This window comes from Haliotis cracherodii, unplaced genomic scaffold (genome assembly GCF_022045235.1).
Source record: "Haliotis cracherodii isolate W230 unplaced genomic scaffold, xgHalCrac1.p SCAF_4, whole genome shotgun sequence".
Taxonomy (NCBI): Eukaryota; Metazoa; Mollusca; class Gastropoda; order Lepetellida; family Haliotidae; genus Haliotis; species Haliotis cracherodii.
This window is the reverse complement of record NW_027266297.1, coordinates 29,082,424-29,107,267: the sequence shown is the minus strand read 5'-3', so window position 1 is coordinate 29,107,267 and position 24,844 is coordinate 29,082,424. Positions and strand designations below refer to the sequence as shown.

The window sequence follows — 24,844 nt, the reverse complement described above, 5'->3', positions numbered from 1 at the left end:
ACAAATTTCAGTGATAAGATAACCTTCAATATGAAAATTAAAATGTGAAGGAACTTATCCAAGCAGCTTTTTTTTCTCGGACTATATTTGAATAGCATCTTTCTGACCATACTTTTCACTCTGTTTTGTTATACTTTTGAAATATATATTTCTTTATTTTGACAATTTAATATATCTGTAATTCAAGTAATACAAAAGACCACAAAGTAGAATGATTAATTTTGTGTTTTGGTTTGCCTAATAAATAGTTTCTTTATTGTTAACACTTCTAATTAATCAAGCATCAAATATGTCACTACTGCCTTGAAATATCTTAACAGTTTTATGACAAATTGAAAGGAAAAACTTTAAATATCCTGCCGATTCAGAAACAAAGAACAACCCTGATGAAAACTCTCTATTCAGAAACTCATCCCAAAGAACAGTCATAGGGTTATTTGTTACCGTATTCGACATAATAAGCGCCCAGGGCGCTCTCAAAATTAGAAAAAGGGGGCTGTTATTAGAATATTATTTTGGTGAAAAACAACAGGGTTGAAAGATCGTAAATTTCGTGGTTTATGCTGACAGCCTGAAATGTTTATATGCGACAAATATATTTTTCCAGAATTTAATTTCCCATAATTAAGGATGCATATAACACACATATTATACACGAATAAATAAGTCTTGTGTACATTTGTACGATGTGACGTTAAAATTAAACTCAGTCACTTTAAAAAAATGAGTAAATAGTTTTTTAAAGTGAGTACTTTCTTGCTAACATCCTAAAAGAGGCTATACATAATGTTGACACTTATATAAGAAATAACTGAGTGGTTGTAGTTTATCGTACCAAGAAACACTGCAGGGAGAATAAACCATGCAGGGCTTATATATATAACTGTATTCGACGTAATAAGCGCCCAGGGCACTCTCAAAATTAGAAATAGGGGGCTCTTATTAGAATAATATTTTGGTTGAAAGATAAATTTTGTGGTTTATGCTGACAGCCTGAAATGTTTATGTATGACAGATATATTTTTCCAGAACTTAATTGCCCATAATTAAGGGTGCATATAACACACAAGTGCATATTGTATGCCAATAAATAAGTCTTGTGAATATTGATCAATCCGAAGGGGTGCTAATTGGCATTGTTCACTAGCCAATATATAAGCAAATATCGCCGTGGGCGCTTATTAGAGCAGGACGCTTATTTCATCGAATACGGTATTTGATGAAATATATATACAAAGCATCTTATCATTTCCTAACTTAATGAAGCTATATGCTATTCCTTCTTATAAACATGAGCAAGGCAGTGTTTCTTCTTATCAACAGACATCTTATGCTACAAACAAAAACACATATATCAATTTGATCATCTGAAATAACAAAATTCTCAAGCAGGAGATGATTAATTTAATTCAAAGAGATACATGGTGAATTTTAGCCCTTTGTTTCAAGCTTAGGGGATGGTATGGACATCTTTGTCAGTTTAGATTTTGCTTTCTAATTTGAGTTTGCAGTACACTTAAAGCCAACATTCAAGCAGGTGTACATCAACTTATGTCAGTCTCTCACACTTTCATTGCTTTTCTCATCAACATAAACAGGATGACGGGTAGCCGAGTGGTTAAAATGTTGGCTCGTCATGCCGAAGGCCCGGTTTCTATTTCTTCCTCTCATAGATACAACTCGTGCAGCCCATTTCTGGTGCACCCTGCCATGATATTGCTTGAATATTGCCTCAAGTGGTGTAAAGCATACTCACTTGCTCATCAACAAGAACATTATATCAACTGAGGTCATATCGACTACCCACAAATGTTTAGTTTCACTGAGGCTCCTTGGGTTTACAGTGGAAATATTCACTTTCTAAAAGCAAATATTATGGAAGCACCAAAAGCTAAATACATGTGTAATTATTTAGAACATCCATTTCTTCTCACTTTGAAGATAAAAAGGATCGGCCAACTAAAAAATATCAACGTTGGGGTGAGCTAACACAGTTTGATATATTTTTGTTTGGATTTTTTGCTTGTAAACTAATTTTTATTTGCAGAAAGTACTTTGTTATAATTTAAACAAATACTTGTTTAATTGTTGTTTTATCATGAAAAGAGAATTGTAAGAATATTGAGAACATTGGTATGCATTTGATATTTTTTTATCTGAAAAGTTGTAAAAGTTGTCAGTCAATTTATGAACAATTTTATATAAGGTTTGCCACTAATGGAAATACAACAAATGATTCTTACTCAGTAAGAAATAAATTTAACACAATGATTATATAAGATCTATTGAAAATAATTTAAGTTGTTAATATCTTGTTAATTTCAAGATGACCAAGATGGTTCACCACATGCTCACAAGCGTGGGGGTAAGAGTATTGTACATAACTCAAAAATATCAGCTAACAATGAAACATGTCATCATTTTTCCTTGAAGATGACATATTTTCTCTATTCTTTGCAAATAGTTATAAAAAATATGTGCTGAATAATATCATACTGATACTAATTAATCTTCCCTGGGGAATGTAGAATCCAAATAATATTTATGACGGTTAAAGCTGTAAGGTTGTATCTGACTTTGCCTTTTCTCCATTGGGTAGCCTAGTGGTTAAAACGTTCTCTCGTCATGCTGAAGACCCGGGTTCGATTTCCGACATGGGTACAATGTGTGAAGCCTATTTCTGGTGTCCCCCGCTGTGATATTGCTGGAATATTGCTAGAAGCGGCATAAAACCATACTCACTCACTCTCCATGGAAAGGGAAGAAATGATATGCCAGACTCCATGTGGGAAATGTTTTAAGTATCCTGATATGAAACAAATTGAAAGAGTTTGTTTTTCTCCATTTTAAGATGAGACTTACCGACCATCTAATAGACATCAGCATGGGGGTAAGAATAGTCTGTACCTGATATAATGTATCCAAATTCATGTATTAGTTAAAAAAATCAAGACATGTAAACTCTTTCTTTTCAATTTTAAGCTGTTTCTGTCCCACTAGTCACAAAGAATAGCCTTTATCATTTGTTCAACCAACAGTGTATACAATCTATCAAATAAAATGATAAATAAGTGTCTTTTTTAGGAATACCATACGGAAGACCTTATTGAAAATATTTAATGACAATTTCAATGTGAATATGTAGCTTTGATTTGTTGCCAGCTTGTCATGTATGAGACATTCTCTCAAGGATTTAGCGAACTTTACCTTGCAACAAAATCTGACATGTAAACTTTTATTTAATTTGAAAGATGGGACAGATCGATCGACTGATAGACAACAACATGGGGGTAAGATAAGTTATAAGATAATCATCTTATTCCAATCATATATATACTTGCTGACTGCCACTATAAATAACATGTGGTTAATATATTTTGGAAGAGACATCTAAGGTTCTTAAAAGAAAATCAAGCCGAGAATAAACACAAACTACAAAAATATTTTGGACTTGTTCAACTTCGTGACAAAAAAGATATAAATATCTTTCTATTTAATAAGGATATAGATTTTCTGTGGTTTTGTACAGATACTTTTACTAGATTATAAACCATACTTTCTCTGGTATTCAAGATGGAACTGATCGAACATCACAGTCAGATAAGCATGGTGGTAAGGTATTTCATTGTTGCTGCTACAGTTACCTGGCTTGACTTTTAACATTTTCTCTTTCAGTACTAATGACTTTTTCTGTCTGTTTGATTGATGAAATATAACAGGTTGAACATGCTTTAATGCTGTGATTAATCACTTTGAGGTCAAGACTTGTCTGCTCATGAAATGAGCTTTCCTGTTCTGCGCTGCATATCTTTCTGCTGTTATTGGTAATGTTGGTCTCAACATTCCAGTTGGAGTGTACAGTGCAAAATAACCTAAACATTCAAACTATGCTTTGAGGATATACTACTCAAACTTTGCTAGAGATATTGTTCTATACCAGGCCAATAGGTAGATTGGATGTTTCATCTAGGCTGTGAACTAAATGTCCTAATAGAGATGCGCGAACATTATAGAATATATAGTGCGGTTGGGGTAGCCAAGCGGGTAAGGTTTTACTTGTCATATGAAAGGCCTGGGTTTGAGTCTCCATATGTGTGAAGCCCTTTACCAGTGTTCCTAGCTATGGTATTGATTAGAAGGCCATGCTCACTCATTAAATGTGACACATGTTTATGGAACTCTTGAAGTTGATGTTCCATTTTCTTTGTCCTCTGTTCCTTGTCTTGTGCAAGAGATGTTAGTGTAAAGACCATTGTGGCATTCAACATATTGAACATTATAATGCATCAATATTCTGCAGTAAAAATATTTATTGGTAAGATGTAAGAGGTGAATGGTGAGATTTCAAATCAAAAGCTTTCTTTATACATATTTCTTTCAAATCCTTCATTGTACCAGAAAGGGTCATATTTATTTTATACCTGATTAGAATTTCAATAAATGGTTTGGTGCTGACCAAAGGGGGCTCATTTTGTTTTTATGAGAATCTCTGGTATTGTAATCATTCATACAATATCCTTAGCAAAAGTTGAGTTGTATTCCAGTTCATTATTCTGTGCCTATACTCCTTGGTAAGCTAGTAGATTAAAGTCAGGTATAGAAACTATATTGCCATAATCCTTTATTTTGGCTGTCATCACACTATAAAGGTCTTCCAGATTTTCAACAGAAGACCTCTTCTCTCAACTGACCTTAATTAGTTGTGTGGATAACAGTTTGTCTTCTCTAATCTGTTGTAAATGAATAGTACTCTATATATATATATAAGCCAATAGCAATAAACTATAAAGTTCCTTGTATTGAAGAAAAGTAAAATGCAACCAAATAATCAAGAAGATTTATTTTCATCCCTGAATACAGTCATCAGAATCCATCATGAACTGTACCGGTAATTTGTATTTTTGATTTGAAGATGGAACAGATCGATCATCATGTAAATATCCACGTGGGGGTAAGATAATCTTCTGAATCTAGCCTTTGATATATAGTCTTATCTTTGCATATCTTATGCCGATGTAATGAAGCAGAAATTGTTCTACTTCCAAAAATACATGTATCTTTACACTGTCATCAATACCTTTGTTCATATTTAAAATGTATGGTCTTTTTGAAGAACATGATATGTTAAGAAATAACATATTTCTCCTTTGAGTGGGTTTGCTTTCTTTTACTGTGGCATGAATTAATGTGTGGGCCCCTTCCTTGTAAGTTGTATATGGAGACACCCTGTCTTAGTTAATTGTATATGCACATTCTTTGGTCATACCAAAGGTGGTTGGGTAGCCTTGTGGTTAAAGCATTAACTTTTCACTGTGAAGGTCTGGGTTTGGTTCCAACACAGGTACAATGTGTCAAGCCCCTTTCTGCTGTTCCATGATGTACATTGCTGCTGAAAGTGGCAAAAAACCAAACTCACTCATTTATTACATGTTAAGAAACCTGAGTTCATTCTTTAAACATGCGATCTGACACCTGCATAGTTGTCCTTGTTACTGGCATAGGGCAACATATATGTTCTTTCTTTGATACTGGAATGAAGCCAAATATGCTCTTTGCATAAAGCAAGATATGCTTCACTTGAATTATAGCATATACATATTCTCTTTCTTTGGTCATTGCAAACAGCAGCAGTCTCATTTCTCTGATTAACGGATATTTATAACACCTCTGCATACATGTATTCTGTCATTGTGTTAGATAAGGCAATGCATTCTCTTTGACAACATATGCGCTCTCTTTGACTGCAATATAAGTCAACATGTGCTTCATCTTTGATCATGGCATACGTCTACACATGTACTCCTCTTCTTGATTATGATATTGGTTATCTTGTGCTGTTTCTCTATGTTTGACAAAGGGCAACATATAGTCTCTGATTGATTATGGATCAGGCAATATGCTTTATATTTGTGGAGTATTTCAATACTGGGCCATTGTTTCCATGTAACTTACCGTACACAACTACATAAAAAAGGTATATGCACTTTTTCACTCTTGCTAAGTCGTTCTTTTTGAATACCGGTTCCAGCTTCTCCACAAAATAACTTTAAACAGAAAGGAAGAACATTCCTTACCTTTTTGATATATTGTAGAATTGCATAAGTTATGTTGTCGATGAAACATGGCAACCCTTCATTTCTCTTTTGGTATATTAAGTTACTTTATATATACATTATAATGAGAATAGCAATAGCAATAGCAAATATATGCTCACAAGTTAAATTATCTGTATCTTACGCAAATAAATGTTGTGTACAAAATGCGCCGTTTTCTCTGAACATGGTGCACACATTTTGTGCAAATTTCACAGTAAGATGAATGCATATCTAAGCATGGCCAGCCTTTAATGAGCCTTTGTATACATTTTTATTTGGGGATGCCATTGTCACATGTTTGTGGCCCAGTATTAAAATAATGCAGATTTGTTTATGATTACATATGCATCAATGATTATTCGGAAATATGTTTAACTATTAATCTTTCTTTGTTAGAATGTCATCTTTATTGTTGAATAATGTTGTTATTCATTGAAAATCTGCAATTTAAGCTTATGTATTTAATCATTAGGTTCATATATTATCCAAACATACCCAAATAGGGATTTCAGATTTCTTCATGTTTTTTTTTTCAATTTGAAGATGGGAAAGATCGGTCTTCACATGCACGTCAACATGGGGGTAAGATCAGCAGATAACTCCTCATGTATATAAATCTTAACTAAAACATCTTTGAGTGTAACAACAAATACTTTACAACATATCAACATTTTACTTTGTTTACACTCAATTTACAATTATTTGAATGGTACTTGAAAGGATGTTTAATAAAAACTATTTTCTTTTGCAAACAAACATTTTGTGGTTTAACCTTTTGATAGAAATATGTTTTTTGACAATATATGTAGTATTCAAGGTGCATGTAGTTGTAAACAAGTTGATATTTGAAAGAGTTTTTTACAACTTTGCATTTGTTTACACTTTGTGACATTTGATGTGTGTTGCTATGTGGAGGGAGAATGCAACATGGTCAAAGTTTACAAATTGAATCCTCTTTAGGTTGTTGATATATATCTAAATATGGCTGTTTTCTTAATGCCCCGAGAAAACATAGGTGATTCAGTCTAAGGGAGACAGCTCTTCCTGAACTGTGGGTTAGTATTTGCGACAAACTTCATAGAGACTTTGTTGCTTCAGTAAGAATAGCACAGTCAATCTTCTCATCAAATCATAGCCCAAAGTCCTTGAAGATATCTGTTAGAATTCTTGCTCATTAATTGAAAGGCCAAATCCTTGTCTTTCTTTCTTCTCTTGACCTAAATAGTGTAGAATAGAATCTTGTTTCTCATCACTTCAGAGTAACACTATTCTTAGAATATCCGTTAACAGCCAGGCGGCCGGGTAGTTATGAAATGTAGATTTCATTGTCCATGTCAGTTATTAGTTTTGAGTTGCATTTTACATTAATCAAAGTAAAATGAAATGACAGGAATTTCAGCAGCCTTGTCATTGTGTTACAGTATGAAGGAGATTTTATGAGCGCTTCTAGCGAATCACAATTTTGCACTGGTTGAATGGCTACAAAAAAAGCATCCTTTTGAAATATAAGCTTTTGATGAGCATTTGGGTGAATGAAAGAATGCATGAACTGCTTGTTTATATCTTAAGGCATTCAAGGTATTTCATAACAAGTGAATCCCACTTACCATGTGTACTATAGTGCTTCTCTCAGAAGCTATGCCTGGCCTGTCAAAGGCATACAATGCTTGCAGTAAGGAATCCAAGCTTCACCCCGGATAAAGCTAGTCAGTCTGCTTGGCTATTGGAAGGAATAAACAGATCACTAGTATAATAACCAGCATTGTTTAGCATTCATGAGAGATTCAATGTAAATGTATAATGAATGAATTATTATTTTTCATAATATGATGTGTACTCCATATGTTGTGACAATGTCAGCTATGTATACTTTCACATATGAGAGCCAACATAGTCCTTCACCTTTAGCATTCATATATCACCACAGCTATCTAGAATAGTCCATGTAACATACCTACCTGGATTAAAAGGATTTCCACAAACCGGAATGTGTCTGAACCCCTTGGGGATTCTGGTTAGAATAGGTCCTAAGCATCCTATGCTAGTGGTAAGAAGAAGTTTAATGGATTGGATGGCTGGCCAGCAACTTGTTTGATAGCGTGGCATCATACCCCTGTGGCATGGATTGTTGCTCATAATATCAATCACTGTATTGTCTGGTCCAGACTTGACTGGTTACAGGCTGCCCTCATATAGCTGTAATATTGCTGAGTGCAGCGTTAAACCACAAAGTGTTTAAATTTGGTATATAGGGAAAATGTAAATGTATGCTTTGTCTATTTGTAATGGAGCAGTTATGAAGGAAGTTATTGTAAGGCCATGATACATTATTATATTTTCATCCCTGACCACTTCACTACCAAACATCTCACATCAATCCTGAAGTACCTAGAAATGAAGAAAATCACTCGTTGTGCTGAAATACACCATCTACCAAACATTCTGCCAAACATCACCTCCATCAATGGTTACACAGATGCCTTTACAATTAAAAAAAAATACAAATATAAATCAAAATGCCTTTCACATCACAATATTAAAAAAATTGGATGAAGATCTAATAATTGATTTATTAGCTTGAAGCCAAAGTCACGCTTGATGTGCATTAGACATGTTAGAGAGGTTTGTGGAAATTCTTTTACTCTCCATAATGTAGAAAGTATAGGCCAACACTTCACCAGTAGATGCATAGGAATACCATGTACTAAGCTAATTAAGCCACATATATGACAGAATGCAAACATAGGTTTATTGATATATTTTCATTTCATTAATGCATGCTGCAATATTTGAAGTATGAGTACGAGCAATGTTTTCAATGCGTTTTGGAATGTAACAATCCTCAGGATTTGATATTTTGCAATTGACATGCAATATATGAAATGTATTATATTTACAGAATTTGTTTTCAGTTACTTGTTGTGTTGTGCATGCAAAATGCATACTAATCCCATATAGCTGGCCTTGTTGATCCACTTGTCAGTATCGCTTATACTAACAACCGCCCCTACCGCTTTCCTTTGCGTCTCATGCTTTTGGAGGTCAGCTTGCATGATCAGTAGAATCTTACATCACTTTGTTATCGTGGACTATACTCAGACCGTGGAACAGGTCAATCGACATGTCAGATTAAGTCATAAACTTGGGTACAACTTGCATGGAATCTATAGTTGATGAGCATAGAAGGGTTTTGCAGCAGTAGGTTGATTTGTCAACGTTTCAGAAGAATATTGGCTCAGGTGCCATTCTGGTTTTCACTGGAACCATTCTATGATAAACTTCACTTAGTCAGATTTAATTGAAAAAATTGTTTCAACCAATTTGTTTGAAAGTTTGTGGAGTAAACTATTTAAAATAAATTTTTATAGGATTTAATTGCATTTGGAGCAAAATGACATCGAAAGTAAAGATTGGACTCTATGTTGGTAGCAGTTTCATTCCTAATACTATCACATGACACAGGACACGCCTTGGCTGCAGTTGCGACCATGATGTATTGTTGTAAATGTCATTTTTTGGATTTCCTCGACTACTTAGTGCATACCTGGTACCTCAATCATTTCGGCACACATTAAGCTATTTTCAAAATTTATATTTAAAGGAATTCACTAAAATTCTGTGAATTACAATTCGATCCTTGCCCAAAGCATTATATGTGAAGCAGATGAAGTAGAGTGGCAAGTGCTATGTGTTGATTGAAGAAACAGTAAAATATTACATATAATTTATTTGGGGGTATTTTTTCACATATTTACATAATCTGGTCATTTTGACCAGAAACCTGTAAACATGACCATCAAAATAGATACAGTAGTAAATCGAGATGTACCATTGACCAGTTCTCGCTGTCGGGTATAACAAGATAAGCGATGCGATGTAAGAGTAGCCTGCCTGTACTATTTCCACAATACACATTCAGTCTGTACTGCATTGTGCAGCATGTGCAGTTGAGGGGTATTGCAATCACACTGCAGGTGCCCTTCAGTGATGTTCAAGGTGTGCTTTATGGTGCACTGTATCGTATATCAGCTGCAAGGTGCCTGCAAGTGCAATGCATGTCCCAGTAGGTGTACTGCATGTTATGCAGATTGTATGTGTATTGTGTGTACATTAAGCAAAATGTTATCACAGGTGTATCACTCGTGAGGCAATACTGATTCACACAACTCTGTATTAATGGGATGAAGAAATGAAATTCTTTATCAAAACTGTGAAAATATTATAATCTATATTTAGCATTTTACTCATGTTTTTCATGTTTCTTGGTGGAAAACTGTAAAAGCAAAATAAAATTTGTATTGGCTTTCTTTACAAGAAGATAATGGTAAAAATTTGAAACTTCTATCTTTGATAATGAAAAAGTACATCAGAAAAAAACAAAAACACTTATTTCATGAAAGATGTAACTATATAAGTTAGTAAATTAGAAAATAAGTGTTTAATAATTATTTATCTTTTTGGTATCTGGTATGACTTAACATTTAAGGATAAACCATATCAAGCAGACTTGTGTGAGAGTAGTCTCCCCTTTCCTGCCACGCGGGCGTTACACCACGTAGAGCTTGTAGCCTTGATTTTCACAGTCCAGGAAACAAGCCTATCTTTTTTTCCTCCTGTCTTACACAGGTGCGGCCGATCTCCAGACAGAAAAATCTAGTCGCACGCAGCGCGGCAATGATAGGGTGTCCCCTTCTAGGCGATATACCCCAATCCCCAAACTTGACCCCTCCAGCCCCACTGGTAGTCGCGACCCCTCTCCTGAACGCACAGAGAGAGATCAACAGTATAGGTCCAATTCTCGATCTCCTGATCGGAATTATGGTAAATACGGCGATAGGAAACGTGAGAACAGTTATGATAAGAAAAACAGTGATAGGTATGAGGACCCCAACAGAAGGAATAATAAACGTGATGATCCTCATGATCAGCGCGATAATCGCTACAATTATGATAACCGCTATGAAAATCGCGAGGATCACTACAATGATCCAGATTCAGGCCTTGACTCAAGAAGAGCTAGAGATAGGTTTGACCATGATCGTGAATCTCCCGACCATCGGCGTAACCATGGGGAGACATATCGCAGAGTCTCTCCTGACCACGAGAGTTCAGTAAATGGTTACCCAGTTCTTCCACCAATAAATGACACCCCTCCTCGTTCAGCAGAACGTGGCCCTGGTAAGCAGGGCGAGAATAAAGACCGCTCCTCAGACCCCCGCTCAGCAACTTACACCACCAATACCAATACCGACTCGGGCATTGCAGACTCAGGTGTTAGTCCAGAGGACCAATACAACAGAGGACGGGACAACTATGAGGACGAGATGGCAAGGTGAGGCTCAAGTTTGTCCCCTGGGGGTTCTGGTGATTAATGCCTGTCTGTACCACCATGCTAAACACGGACCAGATACGGATTCAGGGTCTGAATAGGTCCCCAAGCCTTAGCTTTTATTGAGAGGTGACATAATGGATCAGGTTGTCAGGCTCATGACAAGGCTGACTGTGTGTCATTGTACCCTGATGACGATAGTTATTTCTTGCAATAGGAATCCACAGAGACCATAAAATATATTACTATTGTATGTGGCTGAGGCTTATATGGAGGGAAGACTGGATCTCTTAGTCAGAACCTGATTTGTTTGTTTATTGTTTAACGCCACACTCAGCAATATTCCAGTTCTATGACGGCATTCTGTAAGAAATAGGAGTCTAGACCAGACAATCCAGTAATTGACGTCATGAACATTGATCCAGGCAATTGGGATACGATGACATGCCCAAACCAAGTCAGCAAGCCTGACCACCCAATCCCGTTAGATGCCTCTTACGACAAGCATCGTCGCCTTTTACAGCAAGCATTGGTTTCCGAAGACCTAATATACTCCGGATCTTCACTGGTCGTCAGAACCTGAGTGCATTTGTATGTGATTGTATTAATGTCTGCCCTCAAAACTGAGGTGTATATAGTCTTGTTTCTCACCTCACACCTTTGAGAAGAATTTGAATAACCTTCAATCACATAGCATACAATCCGGAGGGCTTTGAAATAGTCCATCAGTCAAAATGTTGCACTGAGAACTTACAGAGAATTCATACGAGGGGAAGTAACTCATGGGCATTGTTAAATTTACATAGTTGCAGCGAATAGATTGATGCTTGTAAGTTTCTCACTTGGGGCTCAACGTCACTGGTCCAGTTTTTTTTACAGTATATCAAGAACCGGTTTCTCTGGTTAAGACTCAATGTGAATTCAAGAAATACCTTTTAACGATATTTTATCCTCTTGGCTAGGAACAGTATGCATTGTTTGGCATTAGAATGCCTTATGCATGTTATGATACATGTGTAAGATATTGCAGCTACAACATAAAGATAACTCCTCACTCTCTATTTAATGGGCTGCTTTTTTATTCTGATCGTATTTGTCCCATGAAATTCCAGGAAGCGCCGGGATCTCGGAAACAGGCTCGCCAACGACAAGTTTGATATTGATGATGATGACACCTTCCGGTTTGAAGACATGGAAGACAGGGACCAGATCGACCGCGACCGATGGGAGCGTGATCGTGAATACCGACGACGCTGGATTGAGGAAGAAAGGAGAAGACGAGAAGACGAAGAAGCAAGGAAGAAGAGGCAAGAAGCTGGAGAGGAAGATTATGATGATGATGATGACAGGAAGAAGATGAAGAGATCCGAATCTGAAGAGGTGAGAACAGAATTATTGACAGTTTTAAGTCATTCACAGTTCCTTTTAATAAATTCTGTTTCGGAGGAAATATTTTCCTCTTGAAAATAAGTAATGGAAGTAGGTTTGATGTTGTTTAGATGTGACAGATGTGTTTCTGAGAATGTTGGTCAACTTATCCTTTTCTGGATGATATGGTTGAAAGGAGAGTTCAGAGATTGATCAACAATTATATAGCACTGCAGCATCTTATTGTTTTCTCTTGTGTATTTTTCTATATCTTTGACACCTAATTTCAACATTATAGGAGCTGGCCAGGTACCCTTCACCCCCAGAACTGAGAATGGGCTCTCCTAGGGAGACTGAGTCGGCCAGGCAGAGAACAAGGCAAGAAAGTAAGTCAACAGTTTTTGTTTGATATTTTGATAATCAATATTTTGTTGAAGAATTTGTCCGCTGTGCCTAAGACCCATGCAGGTTTGATTCACTGCATAAGAACAATGTATGAAGCTCATAATTGCCGTCCCCTGATGTAATGTGGGGAAAATTGCTCAATGCAGCATGAAACCTGTCCTCCATCTAAGTTGTAATACTCTATGCTGAAAGATTGTTCGATGTTCCAGGAGACCGCCTGATGCAGGAGCTCGAGAATGCCCGGGAAGGCAGGAAGCACACCGAGAAGGAGAGGGAAGAGCTAGTCAAGAAAGCCAAGATGCTGCAGAATAAGACACAGAACAGGAGGAACCATGGTAGGCGGCGGGCATATTTGTCTCACAGCAGGTCTTGATCACATGACGAATGTAATGTTCATTGCCAAAACAATCTTTGCTCTTTTCTTTTAAGCGTGGAAACTGAAATTTCATATTTTCTTCAAACCAGTCGGACTATTTCCGTATTGAAAGAACTGGATGACAAATATATTTGATAAAACTCTTGATATAATGACGTTCGTTTCCATCCCATCAAGTGTAAGTCTATGAATAAAAAAAATAAAATGTGTAATGTAAATCAGTGCTCACCCTCCAAATCCCTGTTCACTTCAGACTCTTCACAGTATTCCTGAGTTTACACACTTCACACTACATATTTAGGATATTATGTACCTTGCTGATAAGACAGACAACTAATGATGGCAGCCAGTGCTGGGACGAGTCCAAATTTATTACCCAGGTACCCTACCCACTATTGCCCAACCCTACCCGGGATACGTTGTAGGTCTCGAGAGATAGGTTCAAAATGTCCGATTGGGAAACATTTGACCGTACTTCTGTCAGAATGTATTTAGACACATGTATAAACCAATCTGGTCATACGTACACTGAAGCTGACTTATACAAACATATAAAATCAGAAGGAATGTGTGCATAGTCAGAAAGAAATGTGAACAATGTCCCTTATAGTGTAACCATAAAGTTCCAGATAAATTTTGCCATTAAACAATATAATCACATGACTAACCACGGGTCCGGGTAGGCCTGTGGGTACCCCGGTCCTACTCAGTACCCACCTGACCCGAGTACCCGAGTTACCTGTCCCAGCCCAGACCTATAGTGTCATCTGCATCAAAGCATTATGAAGCATATGTAGTGGCCATAAAATGTCCGAGTCCCGTGATGGGATTCGAACCACGGACCTTCTGATCCAAGGTCGGACGCCTTGTCCACATGACCACAGAGGTTAACCCCGTCAGCAAGCTGACAAGGTAAGGATGTCATCTGTGGGACGACTCCAAGCCCCCTGCTGCACATATAAAGGGACATAACTCTTGGGAGCGTGTTTATATTGGCTGGGTATCATGACATTAGTAAAATATACAAGTGTAAATTAAAACAACAGATTCCATTTGCCGTAAAAGGCATTATAATGATGAAAATAATTTGAAAGAATTACTGAAAAACACTGATGGCACTAATCATTGGTTAAAAGCACCTGCCCTTCTCACAGTTTTCAAAAAAATTCATTGAAGGCCAGGGAGAGAGTAGGAATGTGTGTAAACTCCTGTTAAGGTCCAAGCATTGTGTATCACATGGACAAGCAAGTGTAATTTTAAGGTAATTCCTCTGAATATCAACAATACAATTTCTAGAATGACTTAACCAGGCCCTTGATGGTAATATCTTCATTGAAAATATCAACAAGCTATCTATATCAATATGTTATTTCTACAGTCTTTCAAATAATACTTTTATGGTCACCATAGTTGTAATCCTGTTCCTTGTCTTTAAACAGCTCGGGATATATGGAAGAAAAGATACTTTGAGGAGAAGAAAAAGACTGCTCCATTAGAGGAACAGACGAACCGTCTGAAGCATGAACTGGACAGCATCCACAGGAAACTCATGTCCGCGCTGGAGGGACCAAAGGAGAAGAATATCCGATTGGGAGAACCGAAACCGTCTCTCAAGGTCAGTTATTCTCTGCTGTGACATTGATACTGATAGTGAGAATGACTTTCATGATAAAGGGATTTATGTAGGAATCAAAACCAAGTGCCCTTGGCAAGAAAATTGGGACAAAATTGTGATACTGTTCAAAATTTGAATATTTTAAAGTTCTTATTTTTGGTTAATTCTGAAGAATTGGGAAATATCAAAATTCAAATTGGGAATTTTTACTATTATTTGCTGCAGATTTGGGGCTGAATATCAGTCTGTGAGCAGGTCTAGATAAATCTGTGTAATTCTGATCTGATTTCTTCCATCATTTAGTATTTTGGTATAAGATGATTACTTGAAGAAATATTGATATTTTACCAAATGTGGTATATCTACTGTCTTGTATGAAAGATACGTCCCTGAAAAGCCAGTGAAATAGATCATTGTAGTAGGAGCAAGGTCATTGACACTTGTTACTGACACATGCAGGGGAAGGCGGGTGGCCCTGTTGTCTGAGACGATGCAGTTCGTTGTGAAGAGTTGTCTACCTTAAGTGTGCCAGGAACCTGTGAAAGTGGGTTAAGTCCTGGTTCCCCTTAATATTTTTCTAGGTTCGTCACCACCACATTCGTGCTTGTGGGTTTCACCAAAGTGGTAAACATTTCAGACCTGCATCACTTCAGGCTTTCCTTCCACATAAAGCTGACATGCTGTGATATAACTGAAATACTGTTCAAACAGCGGTAAACCCAACTCACTCAGACAGATAGACATTTAGCGGCTACCTTGGTTAAGGTGATAAGAAAACGTGGTAGGATAAGGGCTAGCTATATCCAAAATGTTTGTTCTTTTCTGAAGACCAAATTGGTATTTGCTTTTCTCTTTGAAATAGGTGTGTGGGGGGGGCACGGGTGGCCCAGTCGTCTAAGGCGCCGCGATTCGCTGTGCAAAGTTGCGTCCCTTGGGCAGGCCAGAAACCTATGATTGTGGGTTCGAATCCCGGTTCGCCCTGATTATGTTTCTAGGTTTGTCAGCACCATACCCGTGCTCGTGGGTTTCACCGAAGTGATGTCTGAGACCTGCATCACTTCAGGCTTTCCACGTTTTAAGCTGACACACCGATTTGTAACTGGAATACTGTTAAAAGCGGCGTTATACCCAACTCACTCACTCACTCCCTCTTTGAAATAGGTTTCGAATGTACTACAGATAGTGTACATTTCATGATTTGCAATGTGTTAAATTAATGCACATTAGCAGCTACTTACACTTTTCAGAGATGGAAACGAACGTCGGTGGTATGTATTCACTCAAACATAATCCTATACATGGGAATTGCTTTCCCTAGACAGTTCATTTCCATAGACAGTTAGTATGTAGTTGATGTCAAACATTTACACATTACCAGAATGTGGTAGAACACGGCGAGAACGAACATGGATAGAGAGAACGAATATGGATAGAGAGAACAAACGGATATATCAAACAGTTACAAATTCGATTTATTTCCTTTTTATTATTATATAAAGCATACAAGTAACAATCGCTGCAGTGAATTGATGTATATGAACTGATAAGTATTTTTCTGAGAGAAAACATATACACGTGTATACCGACAACGTATATCAAGAACTGATTTCCTCTGTCCTGTTTGTTCCATCCATGTTCTACTGTATAGGCAAAGGTGGACCGCACTGGTTATACATGTACATGTAACTTGACCTCTTTCAATTTGTTTGCAGAAACCAACACAAGCTCACCATGTCCGAGGGTAATTTATTCGTGTCATGCATGTTGTCAATAACCTGTCACTCATGTGTTTGTTTCATGCACTTCAGAATAACTACATAATCCAGTGCACTAAACTGCAGCATGAAATTGAAGACCTTCGACGCAGAGTGGAAAATGCCAAAATGAAACTGACTGCTGAGATGAAGGTAAGGAAATTAACATAGGAATTAATGTAGAAACACACCATTACTAATATCAATGCACACAAATTCAGTACATCTCTAGGATTAGAAGCTTAAGCTTTTAACGTCATTGTTGTATGTCGTCCTGTCAGTTGTCTATAACAAATTGTGGTGATTAATGATTCTTCCGATTTCTTCCGAGCTTTATCAATTTAATGTTATAGAGGCCACTCTAAAGAGATTTTACTAAATATTTCCATAGTTTGGTTCAAATCACATAGATTTGTGATGTTGGTCAATAAGTAAATTGTGCCTCAATGCATCATGTTCAATACATGGGTAATACAGTGTTAGTACTAGTCCTGTAGCCCTTGCAAAAGTGTCCAATAGTTAAGGTATCATAAAGATTAGTAGAAATTTGCCCTTTTTAAAGGTTTTGCTATATGTTATCATTATAAGGACTAGTGGACTAAAACTGTTAGTTTCTATACCCGGTAATATAGCATATGGTTAAAGGTTAGGTCAGGGTATATTCAGGATAGTTGGTTGGTTGGTTGGTTGGTTGGTTGGTTGATTTGTTGTTTAATGCCGCACTCAGCAATATTCCAGCTATATGACGGCGGTCTGTAAATAATCGGGTCTGGACCAGACAATCCAGTGATTAACATCATGAGCATCGATCCACGCAATTGGGATCGATGACATGCATCAACCAAGTCAGCGAGCCTGACCACCCGATCCCGTTAGTCGCCTTTTACGACAAGCATAATCACCTTTTACGGCAAGCATGGGTTGCTGAAGACCTATTCTACCCCGGAATCTTCACGGGTACTATTCAAGATAGTCTCAGTACCTTTGCACAATGTGTTGTATTACTAACCCTGGCTTTTAGATCCAGACACCTTTCCTGTAGATTCTAACACATTTTGTAATCCTTAAAAGTAAATCCTTGAGTAGAAATTAAAAATGTGAGAAGTGCAGTGAGATTAATGGATAGAAAAACCATCATAGTTAGTTAAATTTTAATTCTGTTTCTGTTTACTTAATCCTTTGTTTTCTTTCTTTGCCTAGGTAAACATATTAATTAGCATGCCAAGATTTCCTGCAAAAGCAACGCCTACAGTTACGCCATATTAGGTAGAAATAGGAGGTACTACCGCTAATATTTATTTTGTTTGAGCATAGTGGCTAATCATAGGTGAGGGACGCCTGATTCATTGGATCAGAATCTCAGAATAGTGAAATAAACAACTTTTCATATTTTGATACATGCTGGTATATTTATGTTGAAATATCTTGAAATTTTCTATTCTAAAATTTATTTTAAACATCCTTTGGGCATTTTTTCGGAAATGATTCTATTTTGTGTTTTATATGAGCTAGCATTAGTGTCTGATCCTCTGATGTGTTATATACATGAAGGCGAGAGCTCGAGGGACAATATAATGCTACCTCATTGTTGCTAGTTGGTTGTTAGTGCATTAGCTGCATAAATAGGAAAAAGCTTCATTTTGTATCAATTAATGCTGTGTTTTATATCTATGCATTTTTTTCTTCATTTCCTTTTTGAGAAAATAATATTAACGTATATACATATCAATTTTTTATCCATATTAGATTTTTTCTTAGTGGAAAAAAGTCAATACTCAAGTCGAATGCCTTATGTTGATGGTATAAGAAGGAGTTTTGTTTATCTCAGAGTTAGTAATTAAGTGGCTTACCATTGGATTTTGAGAAATGATATGTATCGATATGCAGTTCTTTATGTAAAAAATCATTAACACTAAAATCATTTACTAATGTACATTTCAGAAACTAGATAATAAACTCAAACTTACAATCGTGTGTTGATCATTACTAGGCTAGTGTATTTCACCCTAATGTATTGACAATAAGGCCTAGATAATAATTCCTAATATTGTATTTTTCAGAACTGATACTATTTACAAAGCTGTTCTTGTTTTTTGTTGCTTATTGTGTTTATTTGCTAAGGTAGTAGAAGCGTGTCAAAAGCCAAATAATCGCAAGTTCTATTGCAGTGAGATTAAGAATTTATACAAGGACCTGGATTTGACCAAATAATGTATTGTCATTTTAAAGAAAAATAAGTGATCAGTTTGTTTATTATATATATAAATATTGCATATGTAAAGATCAACATATTAATATCTAACTATTGTGCATGTCACTCACATATGTATATAATCAGCTGTTTCAATAATCTCCTACATATATATATATATATTGGATGTTTGTGATGTAAGAACTAACTGCATGTCTTCCCACTTCAGCAGCATAAGAAGGCGTGTCCTTACGCCATGATGTTTGACTTTGTACAGACAATCATACCTGCGTGTGCCTCCACCCGCCCACCGCCAGATCATGTGACTGTCTGCCTCACTCCCACTTGTCTCGTAGCTCTACCTCTGTCGCCTGTAACACACCACGGCAATCTGCTGCAAACCACCCCAGCTGTCTCATGTAACCTAAATTATGACGAAACCAAGTATTTATTTATTTATTTATTTATTTATTTATTTATTTATTTAAGTACATGTGCCACTTAATCCCTAAATTCTTATCAAATGATTTGATTTTATATCAGATATGAATTTTGTCTTCAGATCCCTCTTTTCAAACTGTTTAGGTAAGGGGAGGTAATTCATGATTTACTGGCATCAGCTGCTGAGAGATACTAAGGGTTATGGGTCAGCTGTTCTCGTTTGGTGATGGCACTTAGCTCTTTCTTTGGTTTTACAGAAACATTGCTTCAATGTTTACCTTTGGCGCTACCTATGAATGGATTTCTGAATCTGTGTAGTTTTTATATAAAATTCATGTATCTTAAGGCTGTAACCTTGTTTACTTAAACATCTTGACCTGACTTTTGAGGTTCAAGCAGAATTATTACAACCATTTATCAGCTGGATGTCAAACTTGAAAATACTTATGCTTTTGTAAAATTGTGAGGGATTATATGCACTGGAATGGGTAACTAATATACTTCACCCACCACCAACAAATTGTATGCACCTTTCGTCACACTTATTTCCCAATATAACCTGTTTGAGCTTATATGGATGTCTATTTTTCTAAAATGTGTACTCTTTTCAGAAAGATTATAGGCATGTTGATATGAACATTTTCTCATGATTGTCTTGGTGTTTTGAACAACTTGTGATTTTTGAAACGTCAAATTGATAAAAGCCTTCCCATAAATGAGCACCATGGGGTTTGTTTATTTTATAAACTTTATTTCATTTGGTTGTTGAAACAATCTCCATGATGACATCCTGACCAGACCATTTGCCGTTTTGCAGCTTCGAACCCAGGCCGATGCAGAGTTACGAGCAGTGAGAACTGAGGCGCTGCAAAGTAAGATCAAACATAGGGGCCATGCCTTCAGCCAAATATATTAATTTACAGCTTCGCAACCAAGCTGAAGCCGAACTACGGGCCTTGCGAGCAGAACTTACACAGAAGAAAATCAACTTGACCTTGACCCGGAACCAACACCTTGCGGCCTTGAACCCTTCGGGAGAAGTGCCGACGACCCCACACGCAGCTCTCGCACCACAGTCTTAGGCATAATTGTACCATCATGTAGTAATTTATTTACTGTTATTCATTGATATGACTCTCCAGCACAGTATTCTGTATCTATTCCAGACTGATCAGTTTGATTTGAAGTATTTGACTGCATAAAGTAGATATATATTTGATATGAAAAATCATGTTCTATTGGTGTGGAAAGATAATTGAGTATGGTCATATAGGATAAATTGTAGATTACAAGATATCTATTTTTAAAAGTACCATTCATGGAAGTTTATAGTGGTGATATGTCTTGTAAGATATGTAGTATTGAGGAAGCATTATATTTCAAAAAGTATTTATATTGAGTATTGCATGATTAGAAGTACTGTCAATGTCATTAGTATGTCTAGTGTTTGTGGCAGATTATGTGGTATATTGCATCGTTGATTTCATCATGTCCATAGCAGCACAGAAATGTCATTTATGATGCTTTTTGAAAGGTATGGTTTAAACTGCACTTCATCTCCAACTCTCTTGTGCCTTATACTAGAGCATATGCTTCTATACACTGTATAATACCTTGTGCATTCATACATTTTGTGGAACATCTTAAAAAAAATTACAACCTGTAAATGGTACTTTTTGTGTACAAATTGTATAGATTTTTTGTAGTGGATGTATATTTTGTAAATACTTTTGAAATATTCTGTAACAGCGAAACCAAACTTTCATAAGAGTGACATTAAAATCCCAACAGATTACAACCTTATAACAAGCTGTTTTTAATATTTTGAATTATTTTCTTGAATTTGTATAAATATATATTGATATGAAAAGGGTTTGAAAATACTGATTACCTGAATTATTTGAAGAGCATGTTAGTCATGATAATAGTAACTATAACTATATATTTTGATAATGGACTAAACTGCTGAGTCAACCAAATAAGTAAAATGCTTTACTTTCATATTTGATAATCAATAATATGATAGTTTGATGATGGCATGTAAAATCTAATGTATGTCACACTTGTTTATTTCACTGACTCTTATGTCTCTGCATGGTCGTGTATTTCATGGTTGTATTATGATTATTATGTTTATTGTCAGGTTTCATAATACATGCTAAATAGGACCTTTGGGCTTTGAAAAGTTGGCCCGTGCCCTTGTTACATCTTGTATTTTTGGATTTGTCTGTATGTGCCTGTAGTCACTCCTTACTGTCCTGTAAATATATACAACATGTTATTATTTACATAAGTGCTGAAGTGCCAGTTTTATATATTTACAGTGTTTATTATGCACAAACTAAGTTGAACTTAAGTAAAGTTTTAAGATTGTCTTTATTTACCACATTGTAAATCTGCTTTCATGTCTAGTTGTGCATGTTGCAGTTATGTCTACTAATTATTTGTTTTATCATACTCCAATAACATTATAGTAAATGTTGCTTAAGTAAATAATTAAGGGAGAGAGGTGCTTATTAATTGTTTAATTCTTTTTTTTATGATTGTGGTGTTTGTTTATCAATTGTCAACCACATTGCTCTAATAACCACATCTGTACCTTGTTTTGTAACTCTTTGTACACTCTCACACCTGTCTGTGGATTTATTGAAAACATAATTCGCTATGCAGGGTTGAGTCCCTTTTCTGTACCAGGATGTGCTGATCATTGGCAATCCCACATTTACCCTGTTAATCCCTGGGTTGTCAGAAGCATTCCCATGCTTGTGGGTTTTATCAAAGTTGTAAACGTCCATCAACAGCTTCACTTTTGGATTTATCCTATGCCAGGAAGTAACTGTGATACTGTATATAGTGCTATAAAAGCTGTTTCACTCATTAACTCTGAGAGGTCAGATACAGGGAATTATTTTGAATATGTCTGACTTACGGGATTCAGTTGTGATACCCAAACTTAGCTCTTACATGTCATTGATCTATACTGAGTCATAGGCGACTAACGGGATCGGGTGGTCAGGCTGGCTGACTTGGTTGATGCATGTCATCAATCCCAATTGCGTGGTTCGATTCTCATGATATCAATCACTGGATTGTGTGGTCCAGACTCAATTATTTACAAACCGCCGTCATATAGCTGGAATATTGCTGAGTGCGGCGTTAAACAACAAACCAACTAGATCAACTGAGTCTTATCACTGTTAATACATGATTTTATTACTGGACTTAACTGGCAAAAGGTGATACTAAACACTAAGGTTTGGAGGTTAAGATTTTAGATCTGACAGAATTCCTGATCTCAAAGTAATTGACATTTAATAATTTCTTAGAGAGGAGGTCAGGTTCAAGTCCCAACATCGGTACAATGTTTGATGCCCATTTCTAGTGTCCCCCGCTGTGATATTGCTGGAGTATTGCTAAAAGCCGCATAAAACCATACTCACTCACTCATTCACTATTTCTTAGATTACCGTTACAAAATTTCAGGAATTTCACAAAGCTGAGAATCAGCATTTTGGATAAGTAACATTTTTCTAATATGCTATTTTAGACAATGAATTATTCTGTCCATTACACAACTCTTCTTCCAAAGTTTTCCTGTTACAGAAGTCATTAATCATATTTGATTGTGATATCACTTGTTGATTAGTCATAGCTTCTCATTGTTATTTCATATTGTTCATGACTTTTCAAAACTAAATTTCTGTATGATCAAGATTTACACCCATTTTCTTTGTTAAAAATATATTTTGATTTTATTTTAGTCACTTCACCCACCACAGACTTTGTGTTATGGAATAGTTTGAAGAAGGCACTTACAAGTATTGTCAACACGTGCCTTCATATACAAACTGAATATGTTGTTATGCAGATTTTAATATTGTACAGAATTTTGCAGAGCTTGAAATGTTTATAGCAGGTACTCTTAGTAACTGTTTATATTATTCCATCCACTGTGACTTCATCAAAAGCATCATTGTGATATCTATAGTTATATGTTTGTCGATTTCTACACTTTTTAAAAAGTACCAGTCAAACGTTATTTGTTGAGTATTCACCTTTGTTTTACATTGTGTTCTAAACATGTCTAATAATCAACTAATTTGTACTGCTGATTGTCAATGTCAAAATTTTGTTTCATAGTACCATGGAATCCCTACTATAACTGTGAATATATATATATATATATATAGTATTGCATTTATTGAGTAATAAAGGAATTAATTAATTATGTAAAGAATGTTTGTATTAAGTTAGTCTGACACGAGGGAGAGAGTTCTATGGATGGTTGGGTAGACTAGTGGTTAAAGCGTTCGCTTGTGATGCAGAAGACCCGAGTTCGATTCCCGACCTGGGTACAATGTGTGAAGCCCATTTCCGGTGTCCCACGCCATGATATTGCTGGAATATTGCTAAAAAGGGCGTAAAACCAAAATCACTCACTACACGTTCTTTCATTTCTACAATGAATGTGATGTTTTGGTGTCGACCAACACTGTTATCAAGCAAGTGATCATCAGGAGAAGATAGAACAATCTCCCTTGTTCATTATACCAACTTAAAGAAGTTAGTTTGACACTCTTCCCACAAATATTAATTATTTATTAAGAAATTTCGAAAGAGCCATTACTTGTTCATGTTATGAATTTCTTCAACATCTTTTATTGTAGTGTAACTTGATCATTTGTACCAGTGTATGTAGTCTATGTTGATATTCCCAACCACCAGTCAGTTAGGGTGACCTCACTGTAACTTTTTTGTATCTTAGCAGCAGATCCTATTAAACAATGATCACTCTTTACATTCACATGTCTCTGTTTTGTTTTGACCACCTCCCTGGTCTAGTGGTAGAGCGTCCGCCCAGAGAGTGGAAGGTCCAGGGTTCGATCCCCGACTGCGTCATACAACAAGACGTTAAAAGCTGGTACTTGTTGTTACACTGTCTGGTACTCGGCATTAAGGGGCTAAAACAAGGACTGGTTGGCTCGGAGTCAGTATACTGTGTTTGAGTGGGGTATTCATGTCAAACTGTGGCATGGTATCTCAGTGAGCTAGCACTATAAATCGGTGTCAGTCTGGACTAGTACAAGCAGCCACACAAACACACACACGTACATATAAGTGCAATAATCTTGGACGCAACGATAAACCCCATTTCACTTCACCTCACCTCACCTCTGTTTTGTTTTAGAAATCCAGTATTGATTTTTGCCATTGCAGTATCATTTTTTTGTTTAAAGGGCAAGGATAAAATACGAATGCTAACAAATACA

At 36.3% G+C, this 24,844-nt stretch overlaps 1 protein-coding gene across 27 annotated transcripts in view; it reads left to right on the top strand.

Moving 5' to 3' along the window:
- Positions 1–24,372, top strand: part of LOC139480080 (protein starmaker-like) — a 102,826-nt gene extending 78,454 nt beyond the window's left edge. For 19 of the 27 annotated variants that reach the window (XM_071263067.1, XM_071263083.1, XM_071263088.1 and 16 more), the window contains 15 exons: positions 1,942–1,980; positions 2,327–2,365; positions 2,852–2,890; positions 3,252–3,290; positions 3,574–3,612; positions 4,913–4,951; positions 6,639–6,677; positions 11,259–11,427; positions 12,537–12,804; positions 13,091–13,178; positions 13,407–13,532; positions 15,013–15,188; positions 16,436–16,456; positions 16,997–17,095; positions 20,498–24,372. In XM_071263067.1, coding sequence (XP_071119168.1) covers positions 1,942–1,980; positions 2,327–2,365; positions 2,852–2,890; positions 3,252–3,290; positions 3,574–3,612; positions 4,913–4,951; positions 6,639–6,677; positions 11,259–11,427; positions 12,537–12,804; positions 13,091–13,178; positions 13,407–13,532; positions 15,013–15,188; positions 16,436–16,456; positions 16,997–17,095; positions 20,498–20,656 — 1,379 coding nt within the window. In that variant the 3' untranslated portion in view covers positions 20,657–24,372. Of the gene's footprint in view, positions 1–1,941; positions 1,981–2,326; positions 2,366–2,851; positions 2,891–3,251; positions 3,291–3,573; positions 3,613–4,912; positions 4,952–6,638; positions 6,678–10,721; positions 11,428–12,536; positions 12,805–13,090; positions 13,179–13,406; positions 13,533–15,012; positions 15,189–16,435; positions 16,457–16,996; positions 17,096–20,497 lie in introns of all 27 variants that reach the window. The other 8 variants (XM_071263081.1, XM_071263073.1, XM_071263084.1 and 5 more) reach the window with 6 other exon arrangements.
- Positions 24,373–24,844: the final 472 nt, after the last annotated feature.